At 58.1% G+C, this 14,182-nt stretch overlaps 2 protein-coding genes across 2 annotated transcripts; both read left to right on the forward strand.

The window, feature by feature from the left end:
• The first annotated feature begins 113 nt into the window (after positions 1–113).
• On the forward strand, positions 114–11,455 carry LOC119097172 (uncharacterized). Its single transcript, XM_037220230.1, has 9 exons — positions 114–188; positions 3,392–5,558; positions 5,739–5,817; positions 6,754–6,980; positions 8,073–8,123; positions 9,200–9,391; positions 10,158–10,311; positions 10,505–10,755; positions 11,443–11,455. Exons 1-9 carry the CDS (start codon positions 185–187, stop codon positions 11,453–11,455), a joined length of 3,138 nt encoding a protein of 1,045 aa, XP_037076125.1. The 5' UTR covers positions 114–184.
• Positions 11,456–12,061: 606 nt separating this feature from the next.
• LOC119096931 (uncharacterized) lies at positions 12,062–13,336 on the forward strand. Its single transcript, XM_037219938.1, has 2 exons — positions 12,062–12,215; positions 12,744–13,336. Exons 1-2 carry the CDS (start codon positions 12,123–12,125, stop codon positions 13,071–13,073), a joined length of 423 nt encoding a protein of 140 aa, XP_037075833.1. The 5' UTR covers positions 12,062–12,122; the 3' UTR covers positions 13,074–13,336.
• Positions 13,337–14,182: the final 846 nt, after the last annotated feature.

Below are 14,182 nucleotides of genomic sequence, written 5' to 3' on the forward strand. Positions count from 1 at the left end.
CGCTTCGACTCTGACGTTCAGTGAAAACACAGACACCTTCCATGGATTGCACTCCTAGCGGCGTTACGTCACCAGGGGGCGGGGCGAAGGGCGGAGCCAGTGTGGATCAGCGAGCTGTGGTACGGTCGATTTTGATCGTGATTTTTTGCTCTTTTTCGCTGACGTAGGGACTCTGTCGTCGAAAATGGGTGAGTCGTGTGTACATAGCATATGCATGTGTGTTTCCCATCGTTCTGTTTTCTTAATCCTGTTGGAATTTGCCTTATAATCGGAGTTTTGTGATACCTAGCAAAGATGGCGCCCGTCGTAGCCGTAGTTCGATGGTTCTGCGTTTCGGCGCCATGTCTGTGGTGTAGTGTGGCAAAGATGACTGCGAAATGTGAACTTTGGGGAAGGCGAACAAGCCGCGTTTAGCATGTCTCCCCTCTAGCCACAGAAATGTGTTAAACGTGTTATGTCGGCACTCATTTCTGCGTTATCCGGCCATGCCGCGTCTGGGCGTAGTAAGCTCTAGTTCTAGTTGTACCGCTAGATGGTGCACATTACCAAACGAACACAGCCGTACCAGGCCGTTGTATCCGATCCTTTGCCCACCAGGGCTGTTTTTGCACTCTTTTGGGATAGCATTGAAGGGGAGATTAGGTTGTTGGGCCCCTGCTCAGCCACTCCATCATCAAACAAATCGGTGCCTGTGTTTCCTTCCTCCGGGCAGCCAGACAGCTGACTCAGCTGAGCCAGTCAGCTGGACCAGTGGCAACTCACTATGAACCAGTGCATCTGGGCCAGTGACAACTGAATCAGGGACCATCTGTATTTCTTCCCTCTTTTCTCGTTCACGTTTCATCCTGCATTCTCGCTGCACCGCGCGTATCCGGGGCCAACTGCATGCACCAGTCTTGAGCGGGTATAAGTGCTCCCTGGCTAAGGCTCCGTCCGAGCACCGAGCACGCCCTACCCCTCCTCCCCACAGGGGAGTCCCTGTTTGAGCTGAGTCCCGGATAAGAACTCTCAGGTGCATGTGTGTTTCCCTCACAGCGGTCCGCCTCCCTTGATCCCACAGCCCTGAAATGGTTACGAGGGACCGAAACTCTCTCTGACCCAGACCAAACCAAACAAACCAGAGACAAATGAACAGTGACAGCTGAACTGGGATATCTGAACCAGTATAACATACCCATTGACAAATAAGCCGGGGAAAATGAATAAGGATAGCTGAATCACGACGGGCAACCCATTGACATATGAACCAGGGGCAGCCGAGCCGTAGTAGCTCCGTATCTGGCATCCATCACTCCAGTATCGCCACGCAACTTATGGCAGGCCCTAATGGAGGCATAAGTGTGCCATATTTTTACTATCGGGCGTGAGGTTGTGAACCAGTGCTGGGTAAGGTCGTTCTCTATTCTGCATCTTCTGGCGTTGCCTTTCGTTTGAAGGCTTCGGCAGTAGCGTAGTCAACGCATCATCCCTTGCCTCCACCAGGCCACCCCCAAATCGAAGTCTCGAGCGGCTTGTTTGTCCTCAGCTCGCCGCACTATGTCCGATATAGTGTTGTTGGTGTTGTGCGGTATCGTCAGCATCGTTGTCACTCGTCCAGCGCGTCCTTTGGCCGGATGGCAAAGGGTCATTCGTAAGGGCATGAATTGGTAAAGGCTATGCCAAGCTCTGTTTCGCGCCACTTTCAGTGCGGTACCTTTTGGCCATAAAAAGTGAGCCAAAGCACGTCCCTGGTTCAGTTGCCTTAATTTTTCAATTCAAATAAGCCAGTAAGACCTTCGGCTCCTCGTTTTTGTGCATTATGAGTTCGGTGTGCTTATGCTGAGCTCAATGACCTCGGACCTTTAATGACTTTCATATACCAGGAGGCTCCTTCAATAAACCGGGAGATGCTGGTTAAACGACGTTATAGAGCAAACATGGACGTTATGTATAGGCGTTATGGCTGATGGACAACAGCCAATATAGGCAATGCGTACTCTATAACGTCGGTTATCCAGTAATCTAACCTGCCTCCTGGTGTATGCTTAGCTCAGCAGGAATGCACTGATGTAATGTTGGCTCAAATGTCCTGGGTAATTTGCCACCGGTCCAGTTATCCTGGCTCGGCTGTCCCTGGCTCAGCTGCCCTGGCTCAGCTGCCCCTGACTCAGCTGCCCTGGCTCAACTGCCCTGGCTCAGCTGCCCCTGGCTCAGCCTTCCCGGGCTCAGCTGTCTCTGGCTCGGCTGTCCCTGGGTCAGCTGTCCCTCGCTCAGCTGGTCCTGGCTCAGCTGGCACCGAGCTAGCTGTCATTGAGCCAGTTGTCACTGATTTAGTCGTCCTGGCTCAGTTGTTGTGGGTCAGTTGTCACTAGTTCAGTCGTCCCTAGTTCAGTCGTCCCGGAGCCCTCCCTTCGTACGTACCTTAACACACCCCAACAGGCTGCGTCGGGGAGGTCGGTTGTAGCGTCGGTTGTAGCCGAAGGAGATGAGTCCCTGCGCTACAGTCTGGGTCTCTGCGGAAAGTAACAAATAGGTGGAAATCGTTATTTTGGAGGCTGTTTCCCTACGTTTAATACCGAAGGCGTAAAGCCAAATATCGTCATGCCCTTGTGGCGGTCCCCATGAATGCAGCAACAGCTCCCTATATGACGTCATTGAGATGTCATACCATATACTGGTGGTGAGTGTTTGCTCTTTCGTGACAAACGTGGGACTGGGGTAAATATGCCTTAATACCTGCATCCAAAGGCAGGTATGCACGCGCGAATTAAATAATTCAAGGACGTACACCCTTCCTCACCTCCAGAACGCGGAAAAGCCAAACTCAGCTTTGTGAGGTCGGACACGGCTATATTTCGCCATTCATCGCCCTTACACATAGAGTTTGCCTTTTTCCCTGATCTTCTGTGCGGTCATGGCAGACACTCTTTCAATGGAATGAAGTCCATACGAAATATTGGTCGCACCTTTTAACGTCTGGCACGAAGCTCAATTCCGTTTCAGTTGTAGACCATCAGCGGTGGTGTATCAATTGTAGCCGTTCATTTATCTGACCATTAGTAAAGGTAATTTAAGCGTACATTGCGACTCCAGGCATGATCAACAATGCTGTGAGCAAGCCATTTCGGATCCCAATTTGGGCATCGCTGGGTATGTTTAACACGTCACCTTTTTTCTCATGACGTCAGCTTTTTTAAGTGTCCGACGCGCGTTAAAAGAGCGCCAGTGTGAACAGGTAACCAGTCCTTTATTCGCTCCGATACAACACACGGCTGTGGAATAACACGCCGCCTGCCTGACACTTCGCCGCTTTCCCATATTATTTGGCCGGTCCACGTGCGTTCTCTCCCGTTCCCACCTTTGAAGTGTGGCGTTCCTGCATTGGCTGCCATCTCACTGTGTGTCTCGACAGGCGACGCTGCCGATCTGCACCGGTGTCTGGCCTGCTCCCAAACCATCTGCGGTCTCAAGACGTACGTGGCGCACCGGGAGGCGGGTGAGTGTGCCGGCTCCAGATCAACTGCCGCCGGGTCTGGTTCAACCGTGACCGGGTCCGGGTCAGCTGCCGCTGGCTCCGGATCAACTGCCGCCGAGTCCGGGTCAGCTGCGGCCGGATCCGGGTCAGCTACCGCTGGCTCCGGATCAACTGCCGCCGAGTCTGGGCCAGTTGCGGCCGGATCCGGGTCAGCTACCGCTGGCTCCGGATCAACTGCCGCCAAGTCCGGGTCAGCTACTGCCGGCTCCAAATCAACTGCCGCTGGGTCCGGGTCAAGCGCGGCCGTGTCCGGGACAGCTATTGCTGGCCCCAGAACAACTGCTGCCGAGTCCGGATCAGCTATCGCTGGCCCCAAATCAACTACTGCCGCGGACGGGTCAGCCCCCACCGGGTCCGGATCAGCTGCCGCCAGCCGCCACTCCTCCGGCGGCGAGTGCAGCTCATCCTCTGCGAAGCGGAAGTCTCCTCCCGATAAGCGCAGCTTGCCCTCCGCGAAGCGCGGCTGCGCTCTCGTGGATTGTAACGCGCCGTCCGCAAACCTGAGTTCCGCTCCTGGAGATGCGAAGTCATCCGCCGCTGCCGGTGGCTCGTCCGTTGAGGACTGCCGGTTACGCGCTCAAGATCACGGCGCCACGCCCGGGGGCTCCAAGCCAGCGGCCTCGCGCGGCAGCTCCGCCGTCTCCAGCTACTCCAAGCTCACTCACTCTGTTCCTGGTCCTTCCACTGCCAGCTCCAGGCCCTCCAACCTGTACACTGGGCCTCCCGCCGAGAGCAAGCCCCGTGTGCTTACGCCGACGCCCTCCACCGCGGCCTCCACCAGCCGGAACACCGTCTCTAAATGTCTTTCGAAGTCGGCTGCCTCAAGTAAGCTTGCGTCGGCAACTGGCTCGAAATCCGTCATATTGCTTCTTCGAAACCACAAAACGGGTGTCAGTAAGTCCCCTCCTGCAGATCGCACGGCTCTCGCCACCTACTCCAAGGCATCGACATCGAAAAATAACCGTCCCGCCTCCCCAGCAAGCTCCACGATTTTTGTTCGCGGTCCGCCTGTCAGGAACACCGAGACCACCGCCTCGAATTCCAGCAGCGCCGCACCCAGCCCCCCATCCCCTAAGCGCACGATCCGCATCATCCGCCGTCCTCCTGGTAGTGTTTCCAGCGTGCCGGGCTCTCAGTTTGTGACCTCCGGTGCCGGACCCGTGACCTCCTCCGCCGTCCCCCCGGCCGCCTCCTCCGCACCTCTCGTTTCTTCTGTGTCCTGCGCCCCCTCCACTACGGCCTCCAGTCCAGTGCCCGCTGCTTCACCCGGTGCCCGCCCGCCCAGGGTCACGCTCGGCTGCCGCTGCGAAGTCTGCGACCTCGACTTCAAATCGCGCACCTCATACAACGAGCACGTGGACCTGGCGCACCGGTCGGCGCTACAGCCGACCAGCAGCCGCGCCGCGCGCAAGCTCGACAAGCGCAAGGCTGGCCTGCAGGTACCGACGTGGGTGCGCGCGGCGCGGGCGGCCCGTCTTGTCGAGCCCGGGCCAGACGGCGAGGGCTTCGACGAATTCGGCGCCGTGGAGGAGATGCTGAACGTGGAGGCGCGGGCGCCGGCGGCGAGACGCGCGCGGCCGGCTGGCGCGGAGGAGCACGACGCGGAGGAGGCTGTGCCGCCAGAGTGTCCCCTCTGCGGCCCGGTGGAGGAGGCGAGCACCGCCGCGCACATCTTCTCCCGGCCGCACGTGGCCGCGCACCGCGCCGCCCAGGCAGCGGCCAAGCAGCCGGACGCCGCGCAGCTGCTGGCTCTGACGCTGGAGGGCATGATGTCGGCACAGACGTTCGCGCCGTACCGCTGCCACCCGTGCCGCTTCTCCTGCAACCAGCTGGCCGACCTGCAGCGCCACACGGCCGCGCAGGGCCACTGGCTGCGCCGCTGCGACAAACGCTGCTCGCTCTGCGCCACGACCGTCTCGGGCCCGGAGCACTTCGACTCGGAGGTGCACCGGCGCTGGGCGGGGCGCGTCGCCATCGTCTCGGGGGTGGCGTACAAGTGCGGCGAGTGCGGCGCCGCGTTCCCGCTGCTCTTCGCCGCGCGCCAGCACGTGCTGCGGCACGCCGGCGCCGCGGCCGGCGCGCTGCACCTGTGCTCCAAGTGCGACACGGTGGTGCCGGCCGGCCGGCAGGCCGAGCACCGTGCCAGCCACGCGCCGCTCCGCTCGTGCAACACGTGCGGGAAGCAGCTGACGACGCCACGTGACGTGGAGCGCCACTTCCGCAGCAGCCTGTGTCAGTACGGCGGCAATACGCGCCTCGGCCAGCTCCAGTGCCGCCTGTGCGGCTTCAGGAACAACCTCAAGGTGGGTGGCGGCGGACGGCGTGACGTGGCGAGGGTCTCTGCAGGGCTGGCGGGGGAGTGGGGTGGGATGCTAGCTGATGACAGCTGCCGTGAGGGCAGGCCAGGTTCCTGGATAGGGTGTTCACTAAATAATGGGATGTTATTTTTACATCTGGTTGGTGGTAAGAGCTGTAACTGCGTGCAGTATTGCATTCGTTCAAAGCTCCGCAGGAAAAGATATCGATATGTGATAAATGTTCCTAAATTTAGGAAACGAATGTGCTTATTCATTGCAGAGGAGTGCATGTACAGCAGTCATGAAGAAATGTCTTATGACGCCTGTCCGTGCTCCATCTCATATCACTGGCTGTCTTCATCAAGTTATAATTTATAGCGCGCTTGGAACCGGTAATGAAATGTGTAGCGGCGTCCGAAATGTCGTAAACTGGACAGGGTGACTCCTGATACCTCTCGGCCGTTCTCCACGTGTAGACCTTTATTCGAGGAATGCGGCTTGATCCTCATTGACATTCTGATTGGCTGTGGAGCGGACCCTTTGCATCCGTCACGTGTCAGGCTCTGAAGTCGAACCACATTTGTGGTCTGGGCCTGCATCCTAATGTGAATTGTCTAAACAGCGCAGAAGTGACAACTTGTCATAAACGATAGCTTCAGCACACAGCTGGGTCCACAAGGAATGCGCACTAGGAGAAGATTCTCACTTTCCCAACTTTGAAATGCCCTTTAGTGCTGCCACCGACTGGGGAGTGCTAGGCTTCCGGGCTTCGATGTGAGCACCTCGCAATGAAGACATTGTATTTGTGCACGCGGTCATGAGTCGAGTCCTGACATGGTGATGAAGTCGACGGGTGTCGTCCGGGTAACCGGTTCAGCATCTGTCGACTGATGTCTCCTGCTCTGGCGTCACATCCCGCTCTTGCCCGCTCCGCCGCGGCAGGTGAACGTGCTATTTCACGAGTCGATCACCCATCACCCGCCGCACACGGGCCGCAAGAAGACGGCGGGCGGCGGCGCGGCTGGCGGCGCGGCCGGCGGCGCGCGGCCCTCCAAGACGCTGCGCTACCTCTGCCCCCACTGCGACCTCTACTTCCGCAAGGCGTCGCTCAAGTCGCACCTGATGAAGCACACCGGAGAGGCGCCCTTTCACTGCATGTACTGCTCCAGGTGAGAACGGAGCGCGGGCTGCTCTGCCGGCAGCTCCGGTGGCATTTCCTTCCGAAGGGGAACGTCTTCATGCATGTGTCTGGGTGCGCACCTTTGTGATACGTCTAAGAGGACCTCTTCTCCTAAACAAAATTATCGTTTAGTTTGTGAATTGAATAGACACGAAACTAGACAGACCTCATCATATGAATACAGATAACGCACCGGGAAGTTATATCTAAGTGGTATTGGATCATTAACGCCAGTTCGGCGTGCGAAAGCACCCCCCCCCCCCCCCCTCAAGTGGCAGTGACCGTACATTGGTGTCAGGTTTTTCAGTTTTTCAGCACTGGCGACCACATTTGAAGCACGGGCTGCCTGGTTTTCACCGGTCGTGTGATGTTTGCGCTGTGATATGCTGTGGCTTCTTGCAAGCTATTGAGAACACCATGTCTGTTGTTATAATACGGTATAGACCTGCTAAAGCAAGGAGACATTGTTCCTATCATTTCACCCGATAACTTTCAAGCAGTGTCATGCGATATTGGGGATTTAAGCGTCGCAGCTTGATCTGACTGCAGCATAAGGAACCTTCGTAGTTTTTGAAAGCCTCTTCAGAAGCCGCTGCCTCGTCTGACCAATGAGCCTATCCGTGCATCATCTGTCGGCTCTTTATCACAATCGGTCTTTTCGTCGTGCAGAGGCGTGCGGAGCTTGTGGTGTGGTGCACGAGACATGTGTGTGCTGTGGATGTTCTCAGGAGCGTTTGGAGCATTGGTTGAAAAGGGGTGTGGTCCACATGAGGGCCAAATATACGACTGATGTTTGATATCAATTGCGTATCCAGAACATTATCACGGCCCACGCCCACGGCCTCCTGATAGCACACAGATGCACGTGCAATGTGCATGGCATGTGCATGCCACATGCATCTGAGGGCATCGGAAGACGCATAACGTCCCGAAAAATAGCAGATTCAAAACTATTCAGCCGTGTATTGAATTAGCCTAGCCCCGTTTCTAGATGTTCGGTTCCACACATCTTGACCCGAGCGTCATCAGAGCCCCAGCCCAGCACTCCGCACCGCACCGAGCCGTGCCGTCCCTGCGGCAGGTACTTCTATGTGGAGTCGGAGCGGGACCGGCACGAGGTGACGTCTCATCGGCGGCGGCAGCGGCCGGCGCCGGCGCCGGTCGAGCGGTCGCCGGCGGCGCGCGCCACCATCAGCGGGGTGGAGCGCGCCACCCAGCCGGACGTCAGCTGTCAGCTGTGCGGCCGCAAGTTCAGCAACGGGTGAGGCGTCGCCGCCGACGCCGCTGGCGCCGTGTTATAGAGCTGACGAGTTGGTGGCTGGGATCTGGCTGACGAGGATTGCTGGGCTGTGACTGATGAGAGCAGCTGGGCTCTGAGTGACGAGGAATGCTGTGTTCTAACTCACGCGGATCGCTGGTCTGTGTTCTGCGACCAGCGATGAGGGCGGCTAGGCTCTGAGTGACGAGGAATGCTGTGTTCTAACTCACGGGGATCGCTGGTCTGTGTTCTGCGACCAGCGATGAGGGCGGCTAGGCTCTGAGTGACGAGGAATGCTGTGTTCTAACTCACGCGGATCGCTGGTCTGTGTTCTGCGACCAGCGATGAGAGCAGCTGGGCTCTGAGTGACGAGGAATGCTGTGTTCTAACTCACGGGGATCGCTGGTCTGTGTTCTGCGACCAGCGGTGAGGGCGGCCGGGCTCTGAGTGACGAGGAATGCTGTGTTCTAACTCACGCGGATCGCTGGTCTGTGCGCTGCGCTGAATGGAGGATGAGAAGAATTGCAGTTGAACCGGTCCGCGGCGCGTTTGGGTTACCTTGGTTAAGACCGTCGGACGGCGTTAACCATCATGGGACAGGCTGCCAGGGATTTGCCCCAAAGGAACATTCGCGGTACGCATCGCCAAGAAAGACGCACTGTGTCAAATACAACTCAGTGTTCTCACGGCCCAAGAAATGACAACAGCGCTCTCATCCTGCACGGGATGCCGGTTCCGCGTCAGTGCAGCCGTTACGGCGTATCAGCATAACCTAAGTATGAGCTTAGTGTACGCTTCAGTGGGATTAACGGCGCTCTCTCCCCGAGCTCGCGGCACTTGTTGCAAATGCTTCTATTAAATAATGGATCGTTGGGGTTTTCGCCCAACAAACCCGTGGTTTCCTCCGCCAGCCGGGGCCGTGTCGGCGCTAACCGAGGCGCGTGTTGCAGGCACTCGGTGCGCATGCATGTGACGCGCGTGCACCGCGACGAGCAGCGCACGTGCCCGGCCGACGGGTGCGACTACGCCGCCACGCACGCCAGCCTGATGAACCGGCACATCGCCGTGCGACACCCCGACTTCCGTCGCTTCCGGTGCACCCAGTGCGCCTTCTCGTGCAGCACGGCCGTCACGCTTGACACGTGGGTGCAGTGGCGGTGGAAGCGGCGTGTGTGTGGGAGGGGGGGGGGGGGGGCAGCGGCGGGTGCCGCGTCTTAACCGCCGCTGGGGCAGGGGAGAGGAGAAGAGGCAAACAGTTGTGTTGCTGGGGTTTAATGCGCTGCTCCAGCTTGTATCTGCCACTGGGAGCAGCTGCTACGTCCCAGCTGTAGAGCAATGCTATGCTAGTCCTACTGGTGACAGAGTAGAAAGTGGATCACAATCCGGTTCATCCGTCTCTTTTCAACTTTACGAGCGGCGTTGCGCCCTGCCGTGAGTGGTTGACTTGGATAGTGCCCACTAGAGTGGGGCAGGGGGACATGAGGCAGTTCGACTGATGTGGGGGAGTCGGCCGCTTTGGTTAGAAACCATGGATTAGTTGTGTGTGAAGGACGGAGTAACAGAGCCCGTGTTTTGACAGTGAGGTGGTGGCCATGAGACCTAACATTTTCAGCATGAAAATGAAGGGAAATCGTGGTTCTTTTAATGACCTAGGGATTAGCCCAACAAGCGATGAGACAATCCCTAAGTTTATTGCGAACGTCACAAACGTGAATCCACCTAACAATGTAACGTAACCTTGGATCGGAGCTGGCCACGGTGCCGCAACATCCCTTCTGTGCCTCTTCTCTGCATGACATGCCTTGTTCAGCTGTGTGGTGCCCCGCCCCCCGCCGGTAGTCCGTGACGACCGGCAGCCGGTCCCGTGCTGGAGCGGGCGCCACATGACTCCGCCCGTTCTCTCCCCAGCCACGTGAACATGCACAGTGGTCTGAAGCCGTACCAGTGTCCGCACTGCTCGTTCGCCACGCGGTTCCCACCGCACCTGAAGCGCCACCTGCGCATCCACACGGGCGCCCGGCCCTACCCCTGCCCCTTCTGCGAGTACAAGGCCAACAACTTCGTGAGTGCGCTGACCGAGCTGCGGCGCTGGGTTCTTGTATCGATGGCACGAACGCTGTGAAATGAGAGATGAGATTAAAGGCGCTTCGTTTGTCGCAGAACGTGTGAGTGCAAAGCTCGGGTCGTGTGGTGCAGCGCACGTTGCCGAAAGAGGCCGGGTGCCGCGTTATCTGTTACCTCAACCGGTGCCACAGGAGAACCTGCGCAAGCACGTGATCACGACGCGCCGGCACCAGGGCCTGCGCGTCTACATGTGCAAGTTCTGTCCGGAGGGCGCCCTGTTCGGCACCAACTACGCGCGTCAGTTCAAGCAGCACCTGCGTGAGAAGCACGCCGGCCAGTTCGAGACTGTCGGAGCGCTGGCCACCTACGTGGCCGGCCTGTACAACCGCGAGGAGGACATCATCCAGACGGACACGCCCATCGACCACACCTACAAAATACGGTACGGAGAGTGAACCGCCGATAATGAGGTTGTAACTTGCCAACAAAGCTTCCATTCAACCTGAATACGCACGAGATCAGCATGTAAAAATCGGATTCGTGTGTGGTCTGCGTCAAGGAACGGCCCTGCTTGTGTGCCACCGGTCTAAGCTGTCGTACCACAGGTCTAAGCTGTCGTGCTACTGGTCTAAGCTGTCGTACCACCGGTCTAAGTTGTCGTGCCACCGGTCTAAGCTGTCATGCCACCGGTCTAAGTTGTCGTGCCACCGGTCTAAGCTGTTGTACCACCGGTCTAAGTTGTCGTGCCACCGGTCTAAGCTGTCGTTTCTATACATCTGGCTTGTCCGTCACCAGCCCGCCTATGGCTTGACATGAGTTGGCACGTTCATGACACGTCATCAGTCCGCTCACGCCCGAGGCGTCGTTTTCCGGCCTCCAACATTCCGTCACTATGCGTCTCACTGGACCGGCCGGCCTCTGTCCCCCTTCCCTCCCCAGTGTCGATCCCCGATCAGCACCGTGCCCTGACCCCAGCCCATGCGTCTGACCCCCCTCCTGTCTCCGCAGGAGCAAGACACCGCGCCCTCGGCGCGTGTCGAGCCGCCGGCCGCGGCCGCCGGGCGGCGACGGCGCGGCGCCGGCGCCGGCGTCCGGCGCCCTGGCCGTCACCGTGCTACCCGGCCGGCAGATGTTCCGGCTGAGTCGCGGCCGGGGTGCCACGCTCGCGCCGCGCGGCAAGGCCGCCATCATGGCCGTGGGAGGTGCTGACGCGCTGGCCGCCGTACAGCGCACCGGTGAGGCGGCCGGGAGGAGGGGGGGGGGGGGGGGACGTCGTTTTCTGCTGCTGCTGCTGCTGCTGCTGCTGGGTGGAGAGGCCGCGCTGTGGTTTTTGACCGTTTTCGATGTATGGAATGGTTCTTTGGTTAATCCCAGCCGGGCCGCTCACCTGGATGAAGATAAATTTTCTCGCCCAGCAGTGATTTTGTTTTATCGAGCGAGATCTGCGTAGGGTGACTGTCATTTGTGCTTCACCAACTCAAGCCTCCGTTCTCCTGCTTTTCGCTGCTGATAGTTGGACCTGTGTGCCTCCGATCTGCTTGCAAAAGGGTTAATGGTTGGTGCCATCCGTCGTGGATGGTACCGACCCGTGATCCCGTGGTCCCAGTAACAGTCTACCCACCGCTCCGAACAGAATCGGAGGCGGACGTCACGGCCATCGACTACGTGGACGTGCCGGACTCCATCTCGCTGCAAATGCCGCCGGCCGCCGACACCAGCCTGGGCTCGGTGACGGCCGTCGACGACGACCGGTTTGCACCGGCGCCGCTAGGTGGCAGTGCGGACGCGGCGGTCGGACTCGAGGCGGAGATGCTGGACGATCCGGCGCCGGCGCCAGAGCCGGAGCCGGGCCCCACCCGCTTCTCGGGCGATAACGCGCTCACCGAGCCGACCGTGCCGCAGGTCAGCGCATGCCGGGGTCAGAGGTCGGGGCGGGTCATACCAGGGGTCGAGGTTAGCGGGGGTTGCCGTGGAGAATGATGGGCAGTGGCTGGGACAGGGCGGGGCTGGACAGGTCGCGGGTGATTGTGGGGATGGCAGGTCACAATCGGTGTTCAAAGGTCGGGGCAGGCTATTGTCATGGGCCAGGCAGGCCAGACCGGGACAGGCGTGGACCTGGGCCACGCCACTGATGTTCAAATCATTCCCTAAATGTTCAGGGGGCTGGTCGAGTAGTTCGCAAAGAATTAAGACTACAGTTCGGATGATCAGGTCATTTGTTGGGTCATTCGAATTTAAAGTGGAGCAATCAGATCACACTCGAATGGGGTCCGGAGCCGCTGTTGACCACGTGAGGCTTGGTCACGACCGTTGACCCGCGCGGGCCAAGGCCAGCCGCCTAGAGCTGGCCGGCCTGCCGTACCGTGCCGTGCGCCGCCGTCCTGGCGCTGACACCGCCGCTGGCCTGACTCGACGCCCGCCGCCGGACAGGTGCACATCGAGGACCAGGAGCCGGCGCTCAGGGGTCCCGTGCACCGCACGACGCTCATCAAGACCAGCGCCGACTCGCCCGACAACGAGATCATCTCGCTCGAGACCAACTACCCGACCGAGATCACGGTGGTGCACAGCGAGGAGACGGGCGACTGCTCCTCCCTGCTCATGACCTTCTTCACGCGCAAGGGCTCGCGCCACGTCATGGTGCCGCGTGACGTCATCATCCACAAGCCGGACGAGCCGCTGTTTCGGCGCATCAAGGTGGACTTCGCGCCGGGCGAGAGCGAGGGCGCCGACAAGGTCACCATCCACAAGTTCTACTGAGTTCCACTGGCGCGGGTGGCGCGGCTGGTAGAACTTGGGCTGCATGGAACTGCCGCCCCGGCCTCTGTGGTTGTCGTAGCCCGCTGTGGATTGCACTCGCGTTTATTCGTTTATTCGTTCTTTTTTGCTTGTATTTCGGTTGTGCCTGTTTTGCCTTAAGTGGTGCAGCGATGTCGTTTTATTCAAGATGTTGTACTGTTATGCGCTTGTATGATGAATAAATAGTAGCAGAGTGAGCCACTCGCCTATCGTGAAATAAAAATATGCTCGATTCCATAAAAGTTTTATTTTAACTGTGCTGGTTTATCTCTATGTGACACTCATAAGCTCGCAAGGCTCGCTCAGCTTATAGCTAAAAGCTAAGACCCATGGCTAACAACCCGCCCGACCATTGGCTGGTGATGGTCAGGCATGGTCTCTTCCTTTGAGCCTCTCTTGGCTTGTTATCACAGTTCTTCAATTGTTGTGCGCCTGTCTCCCAATGGCGCATTAATCTGGGAGAGGGTGGGGGGGGGGGGGGGGGGGGATGCGAATTATCGCAAGGTTTTGGGGTCAGTGGGCTCAAGGCATTTGGGCTATCTTCCATCTGGGACCTAAAACAATCCATGCAAGTTTAACCCGTCTCTCAAAAATATTGAAATAAAGCGTCCGAATACATAATAAATTGAGCAGAAGTGCGAGCCGACAAGCTTAAATCGTACTCAGTGAGCCGCGTATTGGACATGTGTCATTCTACTTCGGTTTTCGATTGATAAATGTTAACTCATTTGAGAATGTAACGTGCTTTTGAAACTGAGTGGCCCGTGGATGTGTGTATTACATGCACTGATAGTTTACAGCATCAACCAAGCCTTATGCCACATGCAGTCGCGATCAGCGCCACACCATGGGAGAAACTGTGGCGGGTCCCCTCTTTCACTTGAATTCTTTCCCTGCACCGTGGCAGGGCTTACACTGAACTTTCCCGAGAATAAGGGAAAACAGTGCCGTCTATCTCTTCGTTCCTACCCTTTTTTACCACAACCACGTAAATTGAACGTCAGTATTGCGGTGGATTTTGTACAAATGCCTAGAGTATGCCTGCCACGGTCCGTAGGCGCAAGACGGGG

The sequence above is a fragment of the Pollicipes pollicipes genome, unplaced genomic scaffold (genome assembly GCF_011947565.3).
Source record: "Pollicipes pollicipes isolate AB1234 unplaced genomic scaffold, Ppol_2.1 Scaffold_4295;HRSCAF=5057_pilon_pilon_pilon, whole genome shotgun sequence".
Classification (NCBI taxonomy): Eukaryota; Metazoa; Arthropoda; class Thecostraca; order Pollicipedomorpha; family Pollicipedidae; genus Pollicipes; species Pollicipes pollicipes.

What these genes read in the sequence shown, in the direction of transcription:
- LOC119097172 (XM_037220230.1), top strand. An exon ending in ACGGCCGTCACGCTTGACAC is followed by an intron (nt 9,392 to 10,157) that starts GTGGGTGCAGTG and finishes TTCTCTCCCCAG; the next exon opens with CCACGTGAACATGCACAGTG. An exon ending in AGTACAAGGCCAACAACTTC is followed by an intron (nt 10,312 to 10,504) that starts GTGAGTGCGCTG and finishes CCGGTGCCACAG; the next exon opens with GAGAACCTGCGCAAGCACGT.
- LOC119096931 (XM_037219938.1), top strand. Translation starts at nt 12,123, where the DNA reads ATGCTGGACGATCCGGCGCCGGCGCCAGAGCCGGAGCCGGGCCCCACC. An exon ending in CCGAGCCGACCGTGCCGCAG is followed by an intron (nt 12,216 to 12,743) that starts GTCAGCGCATGC and finishes GCCGCCGGACAG; the next exon opens with GTGCACATCGAGGACCAGGA.